We start from the raw sequence: 23,854 nt of genomic DNA on the forward strand, positions 1-23,854 counted from the left end.
CTGATGAAATTCCTAAATCATAATCCAAGCGACCCAGGAAAGAAAGCATTTTTTCCAGGTCATTCACATACACCCAGACACACAAACACACACAGATATACATAAACACACACACCCTACTTCTTTTCTTCAGATGTTTAAAAAATTCTTTACATTCAGCTTTAAAACTCTCTTACCAAGATTTGTGCCACTTTCAACATTTATTCAACAAATATTTACTAAGTGTCCAAAGTGATTAGGCACTTAAGACACAGCAGTGGGGAAAAGAAACAAAAATCATAGCCCTTGTGGTTCTTCCTTTCAAGGCTTCCTCTATCCCAGTCCCAACATGGTAAGAATATATTATGAAAGGCCAGCTGCAAGAGGAACTAGTGGTTGGTCACGATGTGAGAAGCCTTTAAAGGGGTACAAAGTAGGACATGTCACCCCCAAATGGCAACTGCCTATCTTTTAACCCTATCATGCTTTGTCCCATAGTGTCTTGAAGATTTTCTGGTTTTCTAGCATTCCCTTAAAGAGTGAAAATATTTCCTTGGAGGGATCACACCTTGTCTTATTTTCACCGAATACTTAACTATTTGATAGCCCATTAAATTCAGATTGTTGGCATAGATCAGACACCTGGAGGGAAAGGAGGCCAGCCTTGGGGAGGGTAGGACATCAGGAAAGAGGAAAAGGGGCTGATGGGGTGAAGCTGGGCATCAAAGACAAACTTCTCCTACTCCTGAATTTTGCCTGGGTTTTGTCTGAAAACGTGACTTAAAAAGCACTGCTTTATGGTTTATAGAGAGTGTCAAAATATTCAGAGACATTTTTCTTCTTTGTTTCCCTTCTTTTCCAGCCCAGTGTAACAGCATAGTCTTTGGATTTGGGTCTAAGAATGATAAGTATACTCTTCCCTGTAGCAGCGGCTACTCCGGAAGCATCACGGCCAGGTGCCAGCCCTCTGGGTGGCATGTCCTCAGGGAGACGTGTGTGCTCTCTGAGCTGGAAGAACTGAAGAAGGTAAAAAAAGCATTTCCACCTTGCAGATTCGCCCTGGTTTTGAGTTTCACAGTGGGTGTCTCCCAGTGAGCATGGCTGGGTGGAAGGTAAAATGTATCAATTTGTCTCTTTGGTCAGAAGTCAGTGACATCAGACCCTGGGAAACCCAGGGAGTGTAGGTGTGAGTAGTGAGTCTAGGTAGCAGCCGAGAACCTCAGAAACGTCAGGTTGGATGCTTTTGGGGGGAGGGTGCTGCAGAGGTGTGAATCAATGCTGAAGAGAGCTGAAGATGGCAGAACAGCAACTAAGCTGGCCTCAGAAAGCCTGGGAATCAAAGATCCAAGTGAAGGTATAAGTCAGAAGCTATAACCTTAGTACATTTGTCAGAAACCGGGGCAGGGAGTGAGTCAGCCATATAGAACGATAGAACTTCAATGGCTCTCCAGGGCCATGCGCCTTACCAACTTCCTTCTATAGATCAGAAAAGGGGAGACTAAGGGGCTAGTGGTCCCTCTGGTAGCAGTAGTGTTGAACTAGAAACATGGTCACTTGATTTCCAGCCCAGTGCTATGACCTCCACATGATGCTCTCTCAGGAAGTTTCAAGTACTTAAGATGTAGTAGATAGAAAGATGGAAGCAAATGGTGAGGAGTTAAAACTCAAGTCATGGAAGAGGAGCTCCAAGACCAGTTCACAGACACTATCCTGCAAATAGTTCATAGTGAGCAGAACTTCAGTCCCAGCCAGAGACCCTGCTTTGGAAGCAGAGAACCCCACAATATTCACCAAGGGACTGTGGAAGCTTTACTGCTCTCTTTCTGGACCTCGGTTTTCTCATCTGTAAACTGGGGAGGAAGATTGGAGCAGATGTCTTCTGAGGTTTATCCTTGTTCTTGCCTTCTTTGGCCCAGTTTCTGGACACGAATCGTAGCTGGGACTGGGTCACCCCAGGGTGTGAGGACAGTCAGATCCCAGGTGCCCTAGGCAGAAGACAGCTCTGTCAGCTGAGAAGAGTAAACAGGAAAACAGGGGGGATCTGGGATCCCGGGTTGATGTGCTTTGAACAAAGGGACTATCCCTCTTGGCTGCCTTCCAAATTAGCTCAGTGTCGTGGAAGCAGATGGGAGCCTCAAGGAAGAAGTAAAACCCCAAATCCAGTGACCAAGTGTAGCAAAATCTCCACGTATGTCCCTCTAAATCCTCTATAGGGATTTCTCAGCATAGTATAATGGATATAACATAGGATTTAGTGCCAAGTAGACCCTACCTTTCCACTTCCTAGCTGGGTACTGTTTGGAAAGTCACTGAATCTCACTGAACATCAGGTTCTGTATAATCAGGGTAACAATTTATATAAAACTGCTTCTTAGTGAATCTCTTCAAGTTTCAGTTCCCTTAATCATAAAATGAAAATAATCATGGTACCTCCTTTAAAGGGTATTGTAAAGATAAAATCAGTGAATCCCCAGTAAAACGTTTAGCACACTGTATGGAAAATAGAAAGCACTGAATGACAGCCATTATATTGTTGTTAACATTGTTATATGATTATCCTACGTTATAATGCACCATACAAATGCTGGTTATTTGTGGCCATGAAATCTGATTTAAGTCTGATGAAGCACAAACATTTCATTGTTTTCCAGAACATAACCATTTCTATTCCTAGAATTTCAGTGTGATTGCCAGCAACGCCACTGAGGCAACCGTGTCATCCTTGGTGCAGAATCTGTCAATGGTCATTCAGGAAAACCCATCAACCACAGCCGGGAATCTGGCTTCTGTGGTGTCAATTCTGGGCAATATCTCGTCCCTGTCCCTAGAAAGACACTTCAATGTGTCCATTTCGACAATGGAGGTAAGGTCTGCCTGAGCTTGAATGGCTCACTTTAAATGCTCAATCTTGCAGGAGGAATGGCAGAAGCCCCAGTTGATGGGGTGCTGCTGAAAAGGACCAAAGAGCCATGTAACAGTCTTGATGTGAGCTTCACTGCTTCCTCTGCAGTGTACAAGCAATCCCCGGGATCAATTATGTGAGTTCAAAGTAAGAGGGAGCTGCCTCCAGGCAGACTGCCTGGACAGCATCTGGTTGAGGGGAAAGCGTGAGCCTCTGCCCTGAATGACGCTGAATGACGCAGGTGCCAACTTTTTAATATTTAATATTGAGTCGGCAGTTGTTCCTTCCCGTGGCCATAAGCTCTGACTTTAGTATATCATATTTAGTATATTTTAAGAACTCCATTTTTTCGATGGGGAATTCATGATTTAGTTTGGATATTTAAAAATTAACTTAAAAAATTACTCAAATGAGACATGCTCACTATAAGATATGCAAATAAACAAAAAGAAAAATAAGTGATATGTAATCTTGTCACCCTAGAATAGCCACTGCTTACATTTTATGTGTCACCTCAGTGCCTAGAAAATTGACAAGGGACACATAGCAGGTACTCAATAAATATTTGTTAAATAAATATCCTTCCAAACACTTCGGATGTGTGCATTGTATATGTTAAAGCATATAATATTTTACAAAATTGGGTTATATAATGTATACTATTACATAATCACACAATCCTGCTTAACTGTATAAGGTGAACATAACATCAGAGATGACATTAAGTGTGAATAAGTTAAACTCAAAGATGAATCAAAGATGCTCAGATTTGTTTTTTTTTTTTTAAGTCTGACTATGCATTGTTTACAAGAGACCAACTAAAACAAGATGACACAAAAAGGCTAAAAATAAAATGAAGGACCAAAACAGAGCAGCAAACACAAACAAAAAGAAGGCAGAGGTTGCTGGGGCAATAGGAGAAGCTCACTATGGGATTCGGGCCAGAAGCCACAGAGGGCTCAGTTAGGGTAAGACTCAGCCAGAGGGATAGACGCCCGCAGCAGATGCCTGGGAACCAGACCCGTAAGAGTGAATGAGGGTCCTGGGTGAGAAAACGCTGCCTTTCAGGTACGTTTGGAAAAGGAACCTGGTTTTTGTTGTTGCTATTGTTTTTGTTTGTTTGTTTGGCCTTACTGCTTGCGGGATCTTAGTTCCCCAACCAGGGATCGAGCCTGGGCCCTCAGCAGTGAAAGCGCAGAATCCTAACCACTGAATTGCCAGGGAATTCCTTGAAAAGGAATCTCAAACTGAGACTGACCCTTAAAACCCACAACAATTCAATGCTTCCTTGTTGCATGCCCAGTGTTTAAGGATTTTTGCTTTATATTCTCCTCTATTAAAGAAAAGTCATAAATACAAATGAATTAAAACTTGAACATTCATGACGTGAATTTAGAACTTCTGATATCAGCAAAAAAAAACATGATATGGGAAAGCAATTACAAGTAACGTCTCACTCTTGGACCCTCGGCCTGAGGAGTCATGCAGTCCCGTTTGCCATCTCAGAAGGAAGAAGATGCAAACTCTGCAGCACCCATTGCAGGATTCTCCTCCTCTACGCCGAAGCCCCAGTCGGAGTATGAATTCCCGGGGATGCTCACCCTGGAACTGACATGATTCTGCTGACCCTCATTTCTTAACCCAATGCTTCCACCGTGTGGAGCACCAGAGCTGAATTTCATTGCTGAGTTTTAATGTGGTCCTCAACTGAGCCAGTTCTCTGGGCACTTTTCCTGAGCTTAAGACTAATGACTATCCACCCGTAGTCCTCTGACCTGTGTACTCAAAATCCAAACTGACTTTCACCCTTGTATTTCAGAACGTCATCAATATATCTGACCACGTCCTTAATTCTGCCTCGGTAACCAACTGGACGGTGTTACTTCAGAAAGAAAAGAATGCCGGATCCCAGTTACTAGCGTCACTGGAAAACATCAGCGTTCTGGTCCCTTCGACAGCTCTGCCTCTGGAATTTTCTCGAGAATTCATTAACTGGAAAGGGATTCCAGCATCCTCAAATCAAAGCAATTTGGGTTACAACTATCAGACTGAAATGTTCCCAGAAAATACCTCCATTCCCATCAGAGGCCATGCGTTAATTAGGTCAGACCAATTCCAGAAGCCCCTTCCAGAAACTATCATCAGCATGACCTCTTTGACCCTGGGGAACATTCTACCTGTTACCAAAAATGGAAATGCTCAGGTCAATGGGCCCGTGATATCCATGGTTATCCCAAACTATTCCATCAGTGAAATTTTCCTGACTTTTTCCAAGATAGAATCAAATCTGAGCCAGCCTCATTGTGTGTTTTGGGATTTCAACCATTCGCAGTGGAACGATAATGGCTGCCACCTAGTGAATGAAACTCCAGACTCGGTGACGTGCCGCTGTACTCACCTGACCTCCTTCTCCATGCTGATGTCACCCTCTGTCCCCACTGCCATCGTTCCCGTTGTGAAATGGATCACCTTTGTGGGACTGGGGGTCTCCATCGGAAGTCTCATCTTATGCCTGACCATCGAAGCTCTGTTTTGGAAGCAGGTCAACAAAAGCCAAACCTCACACACGCGTCACATTTGCATGGTGAACATAGCCCTGTGCCTCCTGATCGCAGACATCTGGTTTATTGTCGCTGCCACCGTGGACACCACGGCCAACCCTTCCGGAGTCTGCACAGCTGCAGTGTTCTTTACACACTTTTTCTACCTCTCCTTGTTCTTTTGGATGCTTATGCTAGGCTTCCTGCTGGCTTATCGGGTTATCCTCGTGTTCCACCACATGGCCACGCCTTCGTTGGTGGCTGTCGGGTTCTGCCTGGGCTACGGGTGTCCTCTCATTATATCCATCATCACCATTGCGGTCACACAACCCAGCAATGGCTATGAAAGGAAAGATGTGTGTTGGCTTAACTGGTCCGATGGGAGCAAACCTCTCTTGGCCTTTGCGGGTCCTGCCCTGACTATTGTGGCTGTGAACTTGGTGGTGGTCCTGTTAGTTCTCACGAAGCTCTGGAGGCCCGCTGTTGGAGAAAGGCTGACTCAGGACAGCAAGGCCACTGTCGTCCACATGGGCAGGAGCCTCCTCGTTCTGACCCCCCTGCTAGGGCTCACCTGGGGATTTGGCATAGGAACAATCGTTGACAGCCGGAATCTGGCCTGGCATGTTATTTTCGCATCACTCAATGCATCCCAGGTGAGAGCGATAAGGACCACCTAATACATCATCGGGTAATTGGAATAATTGTAGAGAACTGAGCATGGGAAGACCACTCTGGGGGCGATCTCATTTCCCTGCCTCTAGCAGGACTATTATAACCCAAATTGCCTGGCAACAGTGAATAGAAAAAAATAAAAAATAAAAAAAATCCAGTCTTCCCAACGGTTATTCTCATACTGAAGCAGAATATTAGGCTTCTTCAGTAATCCATTCCAGGGTTTTAAATCTGTTAGAGTTCACATAGCTAACGCTAATCTCTCTTGCCGTTGACCCAGTCCTCTTTGTCTTGTGCTGATGTCTGTTAAAGCACACAGGGAAAGGGAAATAAATCCAGAGTGCTTTTTGAGTCTGAATGGTGCAAAGGAAGTCCCTAATGTGCCAGAAAGCAAGGCCTGGCCAATGGTAGGCAGCACTGTCTTTGTAAATAAAGTTTTATTGGAACACAGCCATGCCCATTCGTCTACCTAGGGTCTGTGGCTGTTTTCCTTACACGGGCAGAACTGAGCAGTTGTGAGAGTCTGGATGACCTGCAAAACCTGAAATATTTACTCTCTGGCTCTTTACAGAAAAAGTTTGCAGAACTCTGCTGCCAAGGATGGGTTTTACATGCCACGATCAGAGAGTGTTCAGAGAGTAGGTGGGCAAAGCAATCCTTAGGTTTTGGTCAATCTGGAAGAGAGCCTTCAGTCCTGGTTCAAGAAATATTTGCTGGGTCTCCTCTGGACAATGACTCAGGGTATTGGGGGTTAAACGGTTGAGCTCTGGAGTTAAATAGCTCTGGGCTCAAATATGTCATGCTATCCCACTGTGTGACTGCTAACAAATTATTTAATTTCTCTATACCTTAATTCTCTCGTTTGGTACACAGGGATATTATTACCTGTATCTTAGAGTAAATGTGAAGATTAAATGAGAGCATTTAGCACTTAGTGCAGTGCCTGGCACAGAGTAAGCGCTCAATAAGTATCTCCTGAATCCAGTTGGTTCTCCACCTACTGCAACAAACCAGGGTACGTTTAGGTGGTGGCACAGAGGGCAGTCATAGAGAACACACACCTAACGGTGACAGGTTTAGGGAACTTCTGTCCAGGGCCCTTGGTGACATGCTGTCTGAACAGGCGCCAACTGAGGGTCCTCTGCCTGGGAGGAGGATTTCAAGGTCCAAGAAAGACTCTGCCAAGGGTTACCCAAGGGCTGGATGGACCTGGTGGAAAGGATGCTGATATAGTCAACTTCCTCTACTTGGCCTTGGGGTTGGACTTCAGTGACTGCTGACATCATAGATGCTTAGTTAACGTTTGTTTAATGCCTAAAGAAAGACTAAGACATAGAAGCAAATGGAAGTTCTTTGTTTTGGGTTTAGGATGACACAAAGGGGAAAATGATGCTCTACATGTGTTTCAGACTTTATTCACGCAATAATTTAATTATATGTTCAACCAAAAAAAAAAATGTTTGCATACTTTGTGTTAGTCCAGGCGTCGTGGAGTTTACACAGTATCCTTACCTTCAAGGACCCACAGTCAACAGGGGGACAGACAAGGAAATAATTTCAATGTTAGGGGATATAATAGAATAGTAATACATATAAATGCTTTCTTTACTGGAAAAGGAAAAGATAATACATATGCCTTATTCCTTTTTTTAAGGGCTTTTTCATCTTATGTTTTGGAATGCTCTTGGATAGTAAGGTATGTGTATTCATTTCTCTCTTTCTCCTTTAACCCAGGCATCTAGTCCCTCCCTTTCAGTTCTAGGGCCTTTATTCATATATAAGAAGTTAGACCATGGGTACCTGCATAATAAAATTCTATAATTTCACAAACTGTAGGTTCAATCAGGAGACAAAGAAACTAAACACTCATTGCTGGTAATAGAGCTGTAGAGAACTAACCACAACATATAATGTGAACATTGTAGAAAAAAAGGGGAAACTTGTTTTTACTTTTAAATTATGATTTGGCATAATTAACCAGCAGAAAAACTTTCCTTAGGGGTGAATTCCTTTTTGCTCCTTTACTTAATTTATTCATTCACTTAGAATATGCTGAAAGGCCTATCTATTTGTATGTTTCTAGAATTTTATATAGTAAATATTACATAGCCTCTAACATTAAATAGAATTCCTAATGAAGGATGACCAATGTAAGTAAAAGATAATAGAAAAAAACTTAAACTTCTTTCATTATTTTTCCAAGCTTTGAGCGATTCTGCAGAGAGAGGTAAAGACAATAAGCTAATAAATGTAGCCTCCGTTTTAATAAGAAGATAAGGATATTTTATAATTATCATAATTGTTGCACATGCCTCCAAACCCCTGTTTACAAAGAAGCAATTTGCCTCCTTCTTGATTGGACTAAATAATTCCATTGTTTGTACCATTCACTTGATGAGGACACTCTTCACTTCAAAGATAAACTTCAATTTAGCCATTATTGCCAGTTACTAATGTCTAGAATCTGAATTATTATGGTTTTTGATACTGTTGCTCTTTGTTTCATTCTAGATTTGTTTATAGGTAAAGAAAAGAAATAAAAGAAAAGAAATCCTTTCATCAGATCCACGTGCTTATAGCCTATTAAACGCTTCCGGGAAATACTACTACTAAATAACAATTACACTCTGCAGTTTTGTTCTTGATTTGCCTCTGTATGATTGCCTATGTGTAGTTCCTCACTATTTCTTTTTTGCCCTATAGCTGCGACAGCTGCTACTCAACAAGTTGTCTCCTTTAAGCTTTTGGAACCAAGCATCAAAGGTAATCATCTCCTGCAGCCGTGGAGGCAATTCGTGAAGTTCCAGTTTTGCACTTTTTTACGCAGTTCAACGGCAAGCCCACTTTTGTGTAAACCCCTTGAGTTTCTGTTACGTTATATTCCTGGTATCTGGCACAATGTCCAGCACATGGTCAATACTCATTAAAGAGCTGTTGAATGAATGAGTGAATGAGTGAATGGGTGAATGGATGCGAAGGTGTGGAAAGCTTCAAGGATTCTCAGGCATGGGAGTCTGTGGTGCTCTTGAGAGCAAATACATTTAAACAGTGTTGCTTGCTATAGTCTGACTTGTCTCCCAATATCTAGAATCAGTAGGGTCCTTTGCTCTGCCTGCCTGTCTAGATCTCCTGCAGACCCCTTTTCCTTCTCCAGAAAATCAGAGGGGGAAGTCTTCATTAACTTCTAATATGTAAAATGATCTTTATGAATTTTCTCTTATGCTGGTGTACCTGACTTTGTCCCTTGCAATTCTAGCTCTTCAGTCTACAAACTGACAAGTTTGTATGGAAACAAAGGATTCTTGTTTTCATTCTTTGCCACAAAAGTGCAATCCATGTAAGGAACAGTATAGTTAGGAACAAAAGTACTTGCCTCTCGGTTTTGTATTTTTGACGTTAACTCAGACTTTTGTCTTTTAGCAAGACATGGAGGGCCTTTCAGAAAGGGTTCTAAAGCAGAAATTTCTGTGTGTGATAAAAATCAGCTGATTTAAGTGCATGAAAAACTACATGGATATTTAGAGATTTTTAACAAGGGATAATATAACGTTTTGAAATTAAAAAAAACAGTGAGGAAATTAGCCTCTGGCATTTTTATAAAATAATTTTCCTGGGTCTGCATTTCATAGGAGAGGGCTGTGGGTTAGGAAGCTGTGACCCAGGAGCTGGCAGACCTGCCCTGTATTTCTGACTCAGTAACCAATTGGCTGTGTGACCTCAGGAAAGTTACTTAGTACCTTTTGGTTTCAATGTTCTCAAGATGTAAAAATTAAGTGTTAGACTAGTTACTCAAAGCAGAAGTTCTAATATTCTGTGATTTTGATTTTATGTCTTGAAGAACTAAAATCCCTTGAAACAAAAAATGTGAAACTAATGAATCATTCTCTACTCTTAAGAAAAGGAGGGAGTTACAGCATGTGTGACTGCATTAAAGTCAAACCTTTAGTTAATAAAGCAAGACAGGACACTCCCCACCCTACAAAGCAGGAAGTCAGAATTATTCTCATTGGAAGGCCAAAGAGAGAAAAACACTGAAAAGTAAAATACACCAAAACCAAAAGTAAAGATGCCTGACAGTGGTTTATCTCCCTGTTTTTAATGTAAATTGTTGACCCTTTTCAGAAGGCAGCAGTGGTCAGTGAGGGCTTTGCATCTTCTGGATTTGTACCCCTTCTCCAGTTTCACTTTCAAATTAGGTGACAAAAATGAGATTTTGTTTTCTGGGTAGGTGGCTCATTTGCTTTAAAGTAAATGCACATTTGGCAGAAGAAAAAATGAGTGTTTGTAATCTTCTGAGGGAGTTTGAATGAAAAAGCAGGCACCTAAAAGAATACTTTGAATGCCTAAATGACTTGGTTTTCTTTTGTGCAGCAAAAGTCATCAGATTCATCTGTCAAACCCAGATTCGAAAAGACTTTCAACCCATTCCAACACGAACGTGAGTTACAGCAAACCAAAGGTTCTAAGGGGTAGGAAGAAAGAACGTGAATCCATCATGGGCAACTCACTTTAGAGTCCAATCAAAGTTCTTTGAATTTCAGATAAAGTGCAAGTGTCGGAACTTGAAAAAGCATATTTCCCTCCCAAAATGCTCAATGTGCTCATGCAGAAGCTTTGGGTCCTGTTATCACTGCCACCAACCAGCCTGAGGACTTTTAATAAATCTCTTTACCTTTTTGGACCTTTGTTCCTCATCAGTCAAAAGAAAAACTAAGAGATCACTAAGTTTCCTTCCAGCAGTAACACTCAGTGATCTCAAACCAATCTCATTCCCCAACGTCTGAAAATACGGTGCTTCTCTTCTCAAATGAGAGATGTCTGGCAAATGTAAGCTTCTATGGCATTAATAAAATGCTGTACACCCTAACCTCTTCCTAACACTGTCCAGAATTGTAAGGAATTGCATAGGCTTATTTTCATTTTGGTCTTATGCTTGATTCCAACATAGTAGCAATAATTCTTATCCTCTTTTTCCTTTTTTAGGCAAATATGTACTTTCTTATACTGGAGAGTCCTCAAACGACATCATGCTAACTCAGTTTTCATCATCTGAATAAGGCCGGGAACCCTAAAATCAAGAAAAATTTTTTGGAGCAAATTGACATTAGAGCTAAATGTCAGTGAAGAAATGATGTTCAATATTCAATGGATTTTTCTGATTTCGGAGTCTGAGAATATAATAAGGAACTCACAGCAGTTTCGTGACAGCCATCTTTATCTTCAATTAAATGGAGAGATTTACTTCCATGGGGTTTGATTCAAAGGAATTGCTTCATAAATGCAGAAGATTAGGTTTTTGTCGGAAATTATGTCAGTTGTACTAGCCTCTCACTGCCACAAACTATGGTTTCCTTTTTTCATAAAATAGCATTATTCATGTGACATTTCTAATCATCTGAATTGGAGTAAGGAAATGTCATGAAATCACTTTAGATACATTGATGGACCATGTTCACTTTCTTATAAAAAAGTCACTGGTGAAATTTCCTAGAGAAAAGGCGTTTTCCTCCAAAAACTTCCAGTTAGATTTTATGCTTGTTTTTTAGGTACAGTCACTGAACTTTGAAAGTTAATCAGAAACAAAATGGAACTGTCCATTTCAGATAGCTTCATAGCCGTTACTTAGGAAGTATAATGCAGTATTTTATATATATATAATGCAGTATTTTTTCAGTTTACAAGGCACTTTCATCTGGTCCCCCATCCAATGACGTGACGTGTCCAGGCAGACCTAGTGCAGAGATGATGAAATAGAGGCTTGGACAGGTGAAGTGACTTCCCAAAGTGAAGCCAGTAAAGGGTGCTTTTAGGACTTTTGGTTCCTAGTCCATTTCTACAGCCTCATAAAGTCTCCTAAAAATCTGCTGTGGCATTTTCAAAGCAAGTGTTGATTTCTTTCAATAACAATTGCAATGATGATGATGATGATGGTGGTGGTAAGAAGTCATAAAAGAAGAAACAACATGTAGAGAGCGCTCACTATGTGTCAGGCATTATTCTAAGTGCTTTGCATCTATTAACTCATGTAATCTTCACAATGAGCTTGTGAAGGGGGAATAATATTATCCCTGTTTTACAGCTGCTGAAACTAAGGCACAGAGAGGTGAGATGTGAGCAGGGCAATGTGGATGGCAAATGGCTATGCCAGGGTAGTAGTTATGGAAGTTGAACTACAATAAGAAGAGGGTTATATAAGTCAGCCTAGCAGGATTGGAACTGCTAATTTAATTGTAATTAGAATCCTAGACTCCTTGGTCTGCAAGGGAGCTCAGGCATCATCTAGCTACTATTTTACGAGTAGCCTTGATGTCCTAAGTCTCAGCAGCCTGTGATTACAAAAGTAAGTCAAGTCCACATTTACTGCTATCTGTAGGACTATATTAGTCAGCTCAGACTGCCATAGCGGAACATCATAGACCAGTGGTTTAGACAACAGAAATTTATTTTCTCACAGTTCTGGAGTCCAGAAAGTCCAAGTTGAAGCTGCCGTCGGGCTTGTTTTCTAGTGAGACTGCTCTTCTGTCTTGTCTGTGTCCTCACATGGCCTCTTCTCCATGCACATGCAAATAGAGCTCTCTGGTGTCTCCTCCTCTTTTTATAAGGACACCAATCCTATCAGATTAGGGCCCCACCCTTATCAGCTCATTTCACCTTAATTACTTCCCTACTGACCCTGTTTCCAAATAATCACATTGGCGGTTACAGCTTCGACATATGAATTTTGCAGGGACACTATTCAGTCCATAACAAGTAGTTAGAATTTTTATTTGCCTGTTTAATTGTAATTAGGGTCTTTTAAAAGTGTGTTGGATCACATACCATATATCATGTTTGTCTAACCCACTGACTACACACACATTCAGCTCAGCTCCCTTCCAGAATGCTACTGAAACAACAATAAAAGAATTTAAAAAGGAGAAAGACATTGGAATATTTTCTATGGCTGTGTAAAAACCTGCCACAAACTTAGGGGTTTAAAACAACCTGCATTTATGTTCTCACGGTTTCCCTGGGTCAAGAGTCCAGACACAGCTTAATTGGGTCCTCTGCTCAGGGTCTCACAAGACTGAAGGAGCTAGCTGGTCTACATCTTTATCTGGAGGCTCGACTGGAGAAGAATCCACCTCCAACTCATTCAGTTTATGGGCAGAATTTATTTCCTTGCAGCTGTGGGACAGAGAACCTTGGCTTTTTGCTGACTATTGGCCAGAGGCTACCTTGGGACACTAGAGGTCACCTACACATCCCTGCCACTGGGATTTTCCAAAATGGTCACTTATGTCATTAAGCCTGCAAGGAGAGTCTCTTAGTCCAGTCTGCTTTTAAGACAGAGTCTTGTACAATATAAGGTACTCAGGGGAGTGACATCCTATAACTTTTGCCATATTCTATCGGCTAGAAGTGAGTCACAAGTCCTGGCCACACTCAAGGGAAGGGGATTTCTAAAGGTGTGAACAGCAGGAGGAAGGGATTACCAGACCTGAACTACTAAGGATAAGGAGAGAGAGAGGAAGCAACAGCAACAGAACTTTGGAAAGCAGGTGGGGTGAGTGCAAACTGACTTAGCTGGCCTAAGAAAGCTAAATGTGAAGCCAGAAGCGGGGGAAGCCAAGAAGCAAGCTGCTTTACCCTGCAGAATCCCCCAAGAGACTTGAGACTTGGCAGCACCAGTGTCCGTAAGAAGTGAAGTGAAGGTGGAACTAAACCGTACAGTTGTTCAAAGCCAGTTTAGGAAACAGACTCTCAGATGCCTCCCTCACCCCAAGCAACCAAGTAACCATCCCTTCCTCCATCTTAGCAATAGAATATATGGATATGTGGGGGAAAAATGGGATTTGGGGACTGAGAGACTCCAGAAGCATTTGAGGGAGAGTTTACCATCTCCAAAACAAAGAGATTCAGTGAAAGTTAACATATAACACCAGCAGCGAGGTTTACCTCCTCCTGGCAAGAGACTGGGATGGTCCTCTCTGGAGAATCTGATCACCAGGAGAAAACACTGAAAGATACTGACTCTGGGTGTTTGCTAATGAAATGTTCACACAGCTTACCCTACAGTGAAGCCAAGAGCCATCATACGCACTTTGTTCACAGACCTTCCAATCAGCTCTTCAATGTCCTACTCTGAAAAGTATAGCCAAACTGTCACAGGCCACTAGGCTTTCTAGGAAAGCACCCAGTCTTAAATGCAGAAGCCAAAACAAACAGAAAAAGCCAGTATGGTGTCACCTAGAATCCAGTTCTATGAGCTCGACTAGAAGATGAAGGAGAAAACAGAGAAAGGCAGCTGGGGCAGGGGCAGGGGGGTGGGGGGACATGACTAGAAAGAGGGTGAAGGGCAGGGATCAATACTAACCTCCAACAGAACATTGCCTTTATGAACAGGGTGCTATTAAAAGGCATACTGGGGCCACAGAAAGGATCTTTGGAACTAAAAATAGAATAACATAACCACTAAAACACTTCAACTGAGGGGATGGAAGATAAAGTTGAGGCAATGACCTGGAAAATAGAAATAAAAGAAAAAGATGTAAAATGAAAGAGAAAATAATTAGAGGACTAGACCCAGAATTTCACCATTTGAATAGTAGGATTTTCAGAAAGAAAGACTAGAGGAACAAAAGGAAGGGCATCATTCAAGTAATCAATAGAGAACAATTTTAGGTCACTTAGGGTCATGAGTTTCTCTACTGAAAAGGCCCACAGAATGCCCAGTATGATAAGTGAAAATAGACCCACAGTTAGACATGCTATCATCTGAATGTTTGTGTCTTCCCCAAATTCATATGTTAGTACTTAGTCTCCAAGGTGATGGTGGTAGGAAGTGGGGCCTTTGGGAAGTGTTTGGGCCATGAGGGTGGATGTTGCATGAATGAGATTCAGGCTCTTATAAAAGAGGTCTCACAGAGCTCCCCAGCCCTTCCCACCACCCGAGAATGTAGCAAGAAGCCGGACGTCTGCAACCCGGAAGAACCTTCACCAGATCTTGTACTTCCCACCTCCAGAACTGTGATGAATAAGTATTTGTTGTTTATATGGCATCCAGTCTATAGTATTTTTCTATAGCAGCCCAAATGGACTGAGACAACAGTATTGTGAAATTTCAGGTCACAGAAGAAAAAAAAAAGAAGATGCAAATATTTTCAGAGAGAAAAAGTAGGATTTACCTGAAGGGTCCAAATCAGAATATTATCAGGACTCTTCACAGCAGCAGTATAAGCTAGAAAACAACGGAAAATGTCTTCAAAATGTTGAGAAGAAAAGATTGCAACCTAAAAGCAATTAAGTGTGAGGAGGAATAAAGATAGTTTCAGATGCAGAAATTCTTGACACGTTTTCCTGCAATACTTCCTTTCCCAAAGGTTACTGGGGAACAGACTGCACCAAAGGTAGCAATAAGCCCAGAAAGACTTGGGACACAAGATGCAGTAGAAGAGAGAGAGAGAGGGAACCTCTAGGGTGGGAATAAGGGGGTCGCTAGCCAGACAGCAGCCGTGGGGCAGGTCCAGGCTGGACCCACAGGGGAGATTGCTCAACAAGGTGATATTGATAGGATACCTGATATACTTGAGTGTTATTTAGAAGAGACCTACATACTTTGAGGTAGGTTGGGGATGGATTTTTCATAAGAACACAGAAATCTAAGCAAGTAAAAAAAAGTTACACCTAACAGAAATAAAACGTTGTGCAGAAAAGGAAGAGCAATTAAGCATACTACCTGGCTCAGCTATGAATAGAGCATACAGAGTGCCAATAATGTGAAATGATTTTGATATAACCAAAATAATAACAATATATTGGGAAGGTGGAGAATAGGAAGTATATTTGAGAGGATGGGAAAAGAGAGCTAAATATTCATTCTTTGTTTTTGGAAATCAATAAAACTGAGAAACCAAGAAGTAGCATTATAGTCATGTTATTTAGAAACAGAGAAATCAATATCAAAAGAATCCACTAAATCAGTTAAAAGAGTTTGTCTCTGAGAAGCAGGGAATCATAGAGTTATTTGACTCTTGAAATCATATCCATGTGACTTTGGTTTAATGTGTGTGTGTGTATAATTGGAGACAGCATGGGACATCCTGAAATAGGAAGTCACCTTGATTGATTTGATTGGCCACAAGCTTATGTAGCCTTGGTCAGCTGCTTCAGGTCTGACCTGAAGATGGAGATGCCTATGAAACCTTCAATTTGTAATGTCCAGTAGGCCACTTGGCATAGCAATCTATTGTTCAAGGGAAGATCTGGGCTAGAGATACACTCTTAGGGTCTTCACCATGGAGATTATGGTTAAAGCCATGGGACCAGATGAAATCACCTAGCAGGTACAGGGAAAGAAGTGAGTAGGTCCAAGCATTGAGCTTTGAGGGTACCCCATCATTTAGAAGTAGGGAGAGGAGGAGGATTCAGGAAAGAGGAAGGAGAAGGGCAGCCTGTGAAGCAGGAGGGAAACCAGGACAATGAGACCCAGAAGCAAAGAAAAGCATTTCAAGAAGGAGTTCAAGGACAGCAACTGGGTTAACTACTGCTGAGAGTCAAGAAAGATAAAGAGCCCGACTTGCCCATTGCAGTTTGAATGTGAAGATCGTTAATGTATGAATATAATAGGCACTCAGAGTAAGAAATTCCACTATTGGGAAGTTTCACATTGAGTACAGAGAACGGAATCGTGTTTAGATGTTGCCATCCCTCATATTGGATAAGCTCTTCCAGATCTGCAACTAGCTATTTTAGAAAGATTAATTTTCTCCCTGTTTTTTGGATGCTTCCAGAACAAATGGAGGGGCTGAGGGATGGTCATTTTGTCGCACCTAGAATGTTTCCCAGCCTGATGCAGATTTTGGTAAAAGTCCCAAATCTATTTCTTTCTAAATGATTCTTATGAGGAAAGACAATGTGCCTTTTGTTAAGAAGGCAGCAAAACTGTGCTGTACTTACCTTTATTAAACTTCAGGGGGCGGGCTCTGACCAAGAAATAAATCCTGGACAAATTGCTCAAAGCTTAAATACACCTGAGATCCAGCCTGGAATGTGGCGAGGTGAAAGGCGTTTTAATCCAACTACTCTAATTAGGAACAATTTACAGTGTTGCTACTGTGTTTTGTCTAGTAAAAGAGATTAGGGAGCTAAGAACATAATAACTCTGTTTGGGGCTGGGAAACAATATCTCTGTTTCCTGGGTTTAAGCCCAAGGGTGCTGACGAACAGTTGAAGGCTGCTTTTAAGCAAAGCAGGAATTAGCCATGGTTGGCAGGGGATTTTCGCCTGCTAGAAAACCAGTGTTGTATTTAAAATGTAGGTTGTCTTAACAGGATATATACCTTGGGTAATTTGGGCAAATGGAAGTTAATTCAAGTATGTGGCACCCAATAGATTGGGGATATTCCTAGATTTTTGGATTCATTGTTTACTTTCGGGGAAAATGGTTTGGCAGATTTTGTGCAGTTTTGTCATACATGAGCTTCCATGAACGATTTACCCTAACTCTTCAGGGCGGAGGGAACAAAACAAAAGAAACACAAAATAGTGACTTCATTCAGAGCAAAGATTTACTAGGTCCTCAAAGATTAATCGGGAAAGATCAGGGCTGCTTGCAATTTATTCCTCAGCCCTTCCCTTGCTGCCAGGGCTTGCGTTAGTGTTATGCAGTCCAAGCTCATCATACTGCTTGCTGCACAGCAGACCAATAAATCAAGAGACAGGTGTTGGGACAAGGAATAGTGACCTTATTCGGAAAGCCAGCAGACCAAGAAGTTGGTGGCCTAGTGTCCCAAAGACCCATCTTGCCCAGATTTGGGTGCTAGTTTCTTTTATAGAGCCAAGAGGGGACGGTGAGGAGGTAAAGCAAAAAAAGTGTTAACTGTTGCAAATATTTCCTGGTTCCGGCCAGACTCCGGAGGGGATGTGTTGATTTCTTCTTTCCTGCAGCCATTCCTAGGTTGGCCTGGTCAGGATGTTTCCTGTGAGCCAAACAAAGGTATTTTAGCTTAATCCTCAGGCATGGGAGGCAGGGTTCCGGCAGGATGGGCCATTATGTATACTTTAAGCCTTAGGCAACATCCCTTTAGTGATTAACTTGTAGCAAAAGCAATAGACTACAAAGATTAAAATAAAAGAGACAGATCCAATATGGAGTCAGATTTGTTCTTCCCTACTACATTATTGAAAGAAAGGGTAGGAAAGGGAACAGAGGTGACCAAAGCCCTCGGGATTCCAGTTTCTGTGCTAGACTCAGCATAGATCATGCCCTTTAATCCTCAAAACAACACAGTAAGTTGCATATTATTGTCCCCCTTCTATAGATAAGGAAGCTGGGACTCGGAGAGTTTGGGTAAGCTGCACGCAGCAGGAAGGGGTCCAGAGCCCTCCACTCTGCCTCACTTCCCTTGTTCAGAAACCCTCCTGGCTTCACTCTATGCAAGCAGCAACCCTTCCTAATATTTTGTGAATAGAGATTTATTGCTTTGGAATAAATATTGGACCCTCAGGCTGTACCATGAAGTAATTTATCCAGACACTTGACTCCAGATTCTCCTGATAACCCGGGCAAGGTCAGGGAAGGGTTAGAACTTGAGAAAAGGACAAGCGATGGGGGAAGAGCTCACTGATGACCACAAACTCTTCTGTAATTTGTCTCCATTTCACCTGGCTTGATCCTAAAAAAAAATGTGCCCATGTACATTTCCTTGATGGGCTCCGTGGGGTTTATGTAGAGGGTTCTCTCTGGGATGGAGTCCTTGGGAGGCCCACCTCTAGTTTGCCTCAATCACTTCTCTGTGGGTCAATTTCCCATCGGTAAAACCACAGATCTGCATTAATTAGAGAAGCTCAGAGATCCCTTCCAGTCCTGACTTTCTCTGATTCTGTGTCTCCTCATAGGTAACACCCTGGGAGAAGAGAAATTTATCACCAAAGAGTACCAGGTGGGTTTGGCAAGACCTTATCTTGCTGGGTAGGAATCACAGATAAAGCATTGCCAACAGCTACTTTTATGCCAGCCAGATGGGAGGCAACACCCCTCTGGAATTCTGACCTGACACTTGAAACCAGAGCAGAGGAGTGCCCCAGTGTGATGTGTTGCCAAGGGACACATTGCTTTTATGGATAAGGTTTCCTGGTTCTTAGATCTCAGCCATGTCCCCCAGTAGGGCACGGCAAGGCAGCTGTGGATTCCATGACAACACACAGCCAGGCACTGCCAAGAACAACTCTTTGTGGCATGAAAGCTTTGCCGGGTGCTGGTGATAATGTGACTTTGTTTTCCTGAAGTAGGTTGGGTGTGGGGAGCCAGCGCCACCTGTCCTCTATGTCACCTGATGCGGGGAATGTTATGCAGCCCCCCTCCCCATCAGCTTTCAAAGGAGTATGGAAGAAGTCACATTCATGGAATCACTTTCAAAATTTCTGTTGACAGTTTTTTACATATTAAATTCTGCAAACATGCAGTGCACCTGCCCTGCTTTCTTTTAGACTAGAGCAATGATTCCCAAACTATATCTCCAACCGGCAGCGTCAGCATGACTGGAACTTGTTAGAAATGCCAATTCCTGGACCCCACCCCAGACCTCCTAAATCAGAAACTCTGGAGTGGTGCCCAGGGAGCACTGTTTTAACAAGCCCTCCTGGGGATTCTGATGCACACTCAGATTTGGGGACCACCGATTTAGAGAACTCAAAGGGGGAATGTTTCAGGCTGAGGGCAGGAGATTAGGATCTGAATAAACCTTGCCCTGTGCAGGAGGGTAGGGCAGGGAGTGAGGACTTTTTTTGTTTCATTTTCTAATGACAACACATCCGTGAGCCTCAGGAATCAAGACGGTCTTGGTACTGGTGCGAGCAGAGAAGTGTTAGTGATCGATGTGTAATGTAACAGAACTGATAAGAAAGAAAAGAGGTTGAGGCCTGGCTCCAGCACTTACTAACGGTATTAAATTGATTCCATTCCCAAAGCCCAGTTACTTCATCTGTAAGCTAAGGGTAATAACTCTTTGTAAAGTTATTGTTGGGAGTTCATGAGAGAAGCCTGAAAATTCTCAGCATACTGCCTGGTATTTGGTAAGCCTCCAACAAATACCGGCTATTACTAATATTAATAATGCTGATGTTAATAAAGCAGCATGAATTCTATATGATATCGTCACTGCCCCAAAGTAGTGCACTTAGAGGAAGGATACAGTCTTCAAGGTCCAGAGACAAGGGTTCAAATCTCAGTCCTGCTATTGACCACCTTGGACAGGCTATCTTATTTCTAGTTATTTGTTAAAAATCGGAAAGATGACAATTATCTATTGTCATCATGTTCAGGCTTGTTTAATGCCTGAATACTATAGGAGTTCAATACATTTTCTTTCTTCTTCCTCTTCTTTCAGTGGGAAAAGAAACCCAATTTTCAAGGGTATGAAGGTCAGTGTGTCAGCGATTTAATCACGCAGAACATTCATATCGGAGCATTCTGTCGAGGTGGCTTACAAAATACTTGTTTGAAGCTGAGGAGAAAGGCTATGGGCAGCTGTGAAGGAGAGAAGGACGCTGGATGCATATTTCTTTTTCTTGTTCATTATTCTATAGAAAAGTTTAATGACCCTTGACAAGTAGAAAGAAAAATAGTCCAGACCAAAGAAGGCTTTACAGGGAAAAATCCTGAAGACTCACAACCAAAAGAAATGTCTAATTATTTTTCCCTTGTTAATATAAAATAGACTTTAAGAATATCAGAAACATTACCACAACTTCCGCTTAGGACATTTCCAAATGTACAGGACTCTCAGGTTCCTAAATTACAATGCCTTTCTAGCCCATCTCTCTTTGCTTTTTGTTTTTTACTTTAACGAAGACTGGTCACCAGCCTCAGATGTCTTTTTCCGGCCCCTCTTCCCTTCTGCCTCTCCCCAGCCCAATGTGTATACATTTTCCTCATCCTGGCATTGCAGGTGCTGGGAGGGGTTATGTAGTACAGTCACAGACATTTGGTTGAGTGTCTAAATGAAACAAAGTGTACATTCCAAGTATAGAGCATAAGATGTATAAGAGGTGTGACTCTGAGTGAGTGAGATTGATTCTTTGTTTCCCAAAAAGGAATTTTAACTTTATACATTTGAGGAAGTTGAGTACCGTGGCAGGAAGTATGGAATCTGGACTCCGAGTTTGCACTGTAGCATAGCTCTTGCACTTAGCCCTGTGTCCTCTGGCAAGTGATTTAGTCCCTCCAAGGCCTCAATTGGCTCAATGGTAAAATTGAGACAGTGATAGGAACTGCCTATAGGGTTGTTGTGAGAAGTATCGATAAATGAAATAACACATGTAGCAAAATTCCTGGAACATAGTATGTGCTCAATATATGTTAGCTATAATCACTTTTAGCTTTTATTTTATTATAAATAAAAAAATACATAAGATAGGATATAAAAATCCGTTTCCTTATTTTACTTTTGCCTCCCCAGTACCCCGCCACACACAGTAAATAATCATTGTTTTTGGACTATATCTTTCAAGACTTTATCCTTCCACACAAATGGGATCCACTTTATATGTGCATGTATTCTCCCTTGTCAGCTCATGTTTGATGTTTACTTCAAAAAAATCACAGAAGAGATTTGGAAAATTTCTATGAGACTGAACCAGGTATGAAATACAGAGGGAATAGATCTCATAACATTAGAGCTTTGGAGTTATACCTAATTTTCAAAATAAAAACTGCCTTGTTCTACATGGCTACTGAATTATTCACACAAAAATGGGTCGGGATACATGTGATTTTCTCAAAAAATTCATACCTTTCTCAAAGTTGCTGATATTGTCATCATAGCAGATATTTAGAAGATTGTGAGGCTGGCCCTGAAGGTGGGGAAATGTTAATTCTGCACACACATGCCCTTCTTCTCCCATCTCCCTGCCAGCCCAATAGTGCTGTAAAGCCCCAAATCAAAGTGTTAACTCGGATTCTCCCTCCAGCGCAGCCGATAAACCCATGGTCATGTGCAAAAATACACTGTAGACGCAGAAATGGGCAATGAGTAATTTTGTTCAAGATCTGATGTTATCTTGGCAGGGACCAGCAGCTTCTACTGCCAAGAGGTGAGACTTCACTATTGAAGTCCAGCTTTTCCTTTGCAAACGTTTCTTTCGGATAAACAACAGTACATGACAGCATATGGTTCCTACATGTGCTCATTTATCTTACAAGATTCCCAGGGGGAAGAGGGGGAGCAAATAGACCGGGAGTTAGGGTCCGTATGTATCACTTTAAGACACGGCTCTGGCTCCTGGTTGAACAGTTGCCTAGATACAAGTGCATTTTTCTTGTGCTATCACTTAGTGATGTTATAGTTATCACCTCCACCTTGTCCAGTCCTCTCAGAGCACATCTTATTAAAAATCAGTGCTTTTAGAGTCAACAAGACTTCTACTGCATATCTTCTGTGTTCCAGGTACAATTGTCAATACTAGTTTCTTTACCTAGAAAATGTCACTTAATCCTCTTTATAGTTACCCTTCCGGTACTGTAGATGAGGAAACAGAGACCAAGTTCACCTAGAACGTGACAAAAGTGAGATTTAAACCCAGGGACTCTCTCACCTCAAAACCCATGTTCTTCCTGCTCCCAAAACTATTCAAGACTCAAGACTCGCCGAAAGGCTGGTGAGGGAGGGATTACCAAGATGCCTTCTGGTATCTATCACATTAGTCTACTTTGGTTAATGTCTTCCTGTCAACCTGTTCATTCAGCCTCAGCAAGAAATGTCATCACTTAGCCACTAACATACTGGCCATGGACTTCATGGTTGACGGTTCTACTGGTGGGTCTACCTACAACCATCACAGTCTGTGCAGCCATTTCAGGCATCAAAACTCCATCCTCACTTCCCCAACCTTAGTGCCCACAATCAATGGAGAGATAAGAAGGTCAGGAAGTTTGAATTACCTCCTAGGAGAGAGGACACACTCTCAGGAAGTCACACTTCCAGGCTGAATTTCTTGAATGAGAAGGTAACTGTTGTTCTTTCTCCCAGAGTGGAAAAGTCAAAGACAGGCATTGAGAAGCCCCTAGGAAATCTTCCAGTTTCATTCTCAGCTCATCTCCAAGGGAGATAGGCACAGGGGAGAGCTGTCCAACAAACAATCAAATATGTAAAACAAAGCAAAACAAAACAAAACAAAAAAACCTTTATTGGATGTTGGAGGCATGAGGGGGAGAAAAAAAAAGTAAAAAGGAGGGAAAAAAGAAATCACTTCTATTTCTACTGCTACTGAGAGCACGCTGTGGAGAAATTGCAAAGGGTTCTATATTCCTAGAAGGAAAACAAAGTGCAGACACTGGGGATTACTGTACGGAGGACACTGACCTTCCTCTTTTCTTGAAGAGCTTATGAGACCACATAAGGAAAAAGAGATTTGTACTGGGAGAATCTCTTTACTCTCTTCCATTTGTCAGAAGTAAAATATCAAGGTGGAAGAGGTGGAAAGGAGAGGAAAGGGCCATTTTCAGAAAAAACAACAACCACCACCCTGAAATATCACAGTTACCCTTAGTTCTAGGATAAGGAATAAAACATGGTCTCCTTTTTATTTTCATCTTATGAAGGGGCACCTGAACTCGCCATATTTTCTTAGTTGGAGCATTTCCTCCTTCCAAATATATCCTGTTAATCTTGGGACAGATCTTTCCTTTGTATTTAGTTGAAGCTCAGTCAGGGGATTTGATTAGGTTTGGAGCCATTACGCACAATAAACTCTACCATACATATTCAACCCTCAGAGTGTG

The 23,854-nt window shown here is 41.9% G+C and overlaps 1 protein-coding gene across 4 annotated transcripts in view; it reads left to right on the top strand.

The window, feature by feature from the left end:
* The window catches only part of ADGRF1 (adhesion G protein-coupled receptor F1), a 37,936-nt gene extending 24,922 nt beyond the window's left edge, over positions 1–13,014 (top strand). For all 4 annotated transcript variants that reach the window (XM_082413838.1, XM_082413836.1, XM_082413835.1 and 1 more), the window contains 7 exons: positions 842–1,005; positions 2,654–2,842; positions 4,701–6,074; positions 7,748–7,789; positions 8,797–8,856; positions 10,465–10,531; positions 11,077–13,014. In XM_082413838.1, coding sequence (XP_082269964.1) covers positions 842–1,005; positions 2,654–2,842; positions 4,701–6,074; positions 7,748–7,789; positions 8,797–8,856; positions 10,465–10,531; positions 11,077–11,150 — 1,970 coding nt within the window. In that variant the 3' untranslated portion in view covers positions 11,151–13,014. The remainder of the gene's footprint in view (positions 1–841; positions 1,006–2,653; positions 2,843–4,700; positions 6,075–7,747; positions 7,790–8,796; positions 8,857–10,464; positions 10,532–11,076) is intronic.
* The last annotated feature ends 10,840 nt before the right edge of the window (positions 13,015–23,854 follow it).

Source organism: Balaenoptera physalus (assembly GCF_965194825.1).
Source record: "Balaenoptera physalus genome assembly, chromosome: 11".
Lineage (NCBI taxonomy): Eukaryota > Metazoa > Chordata > Mammalia > Artiodactyla > Balaenopteridae > Balaenoptera > Balaenoptera physalus.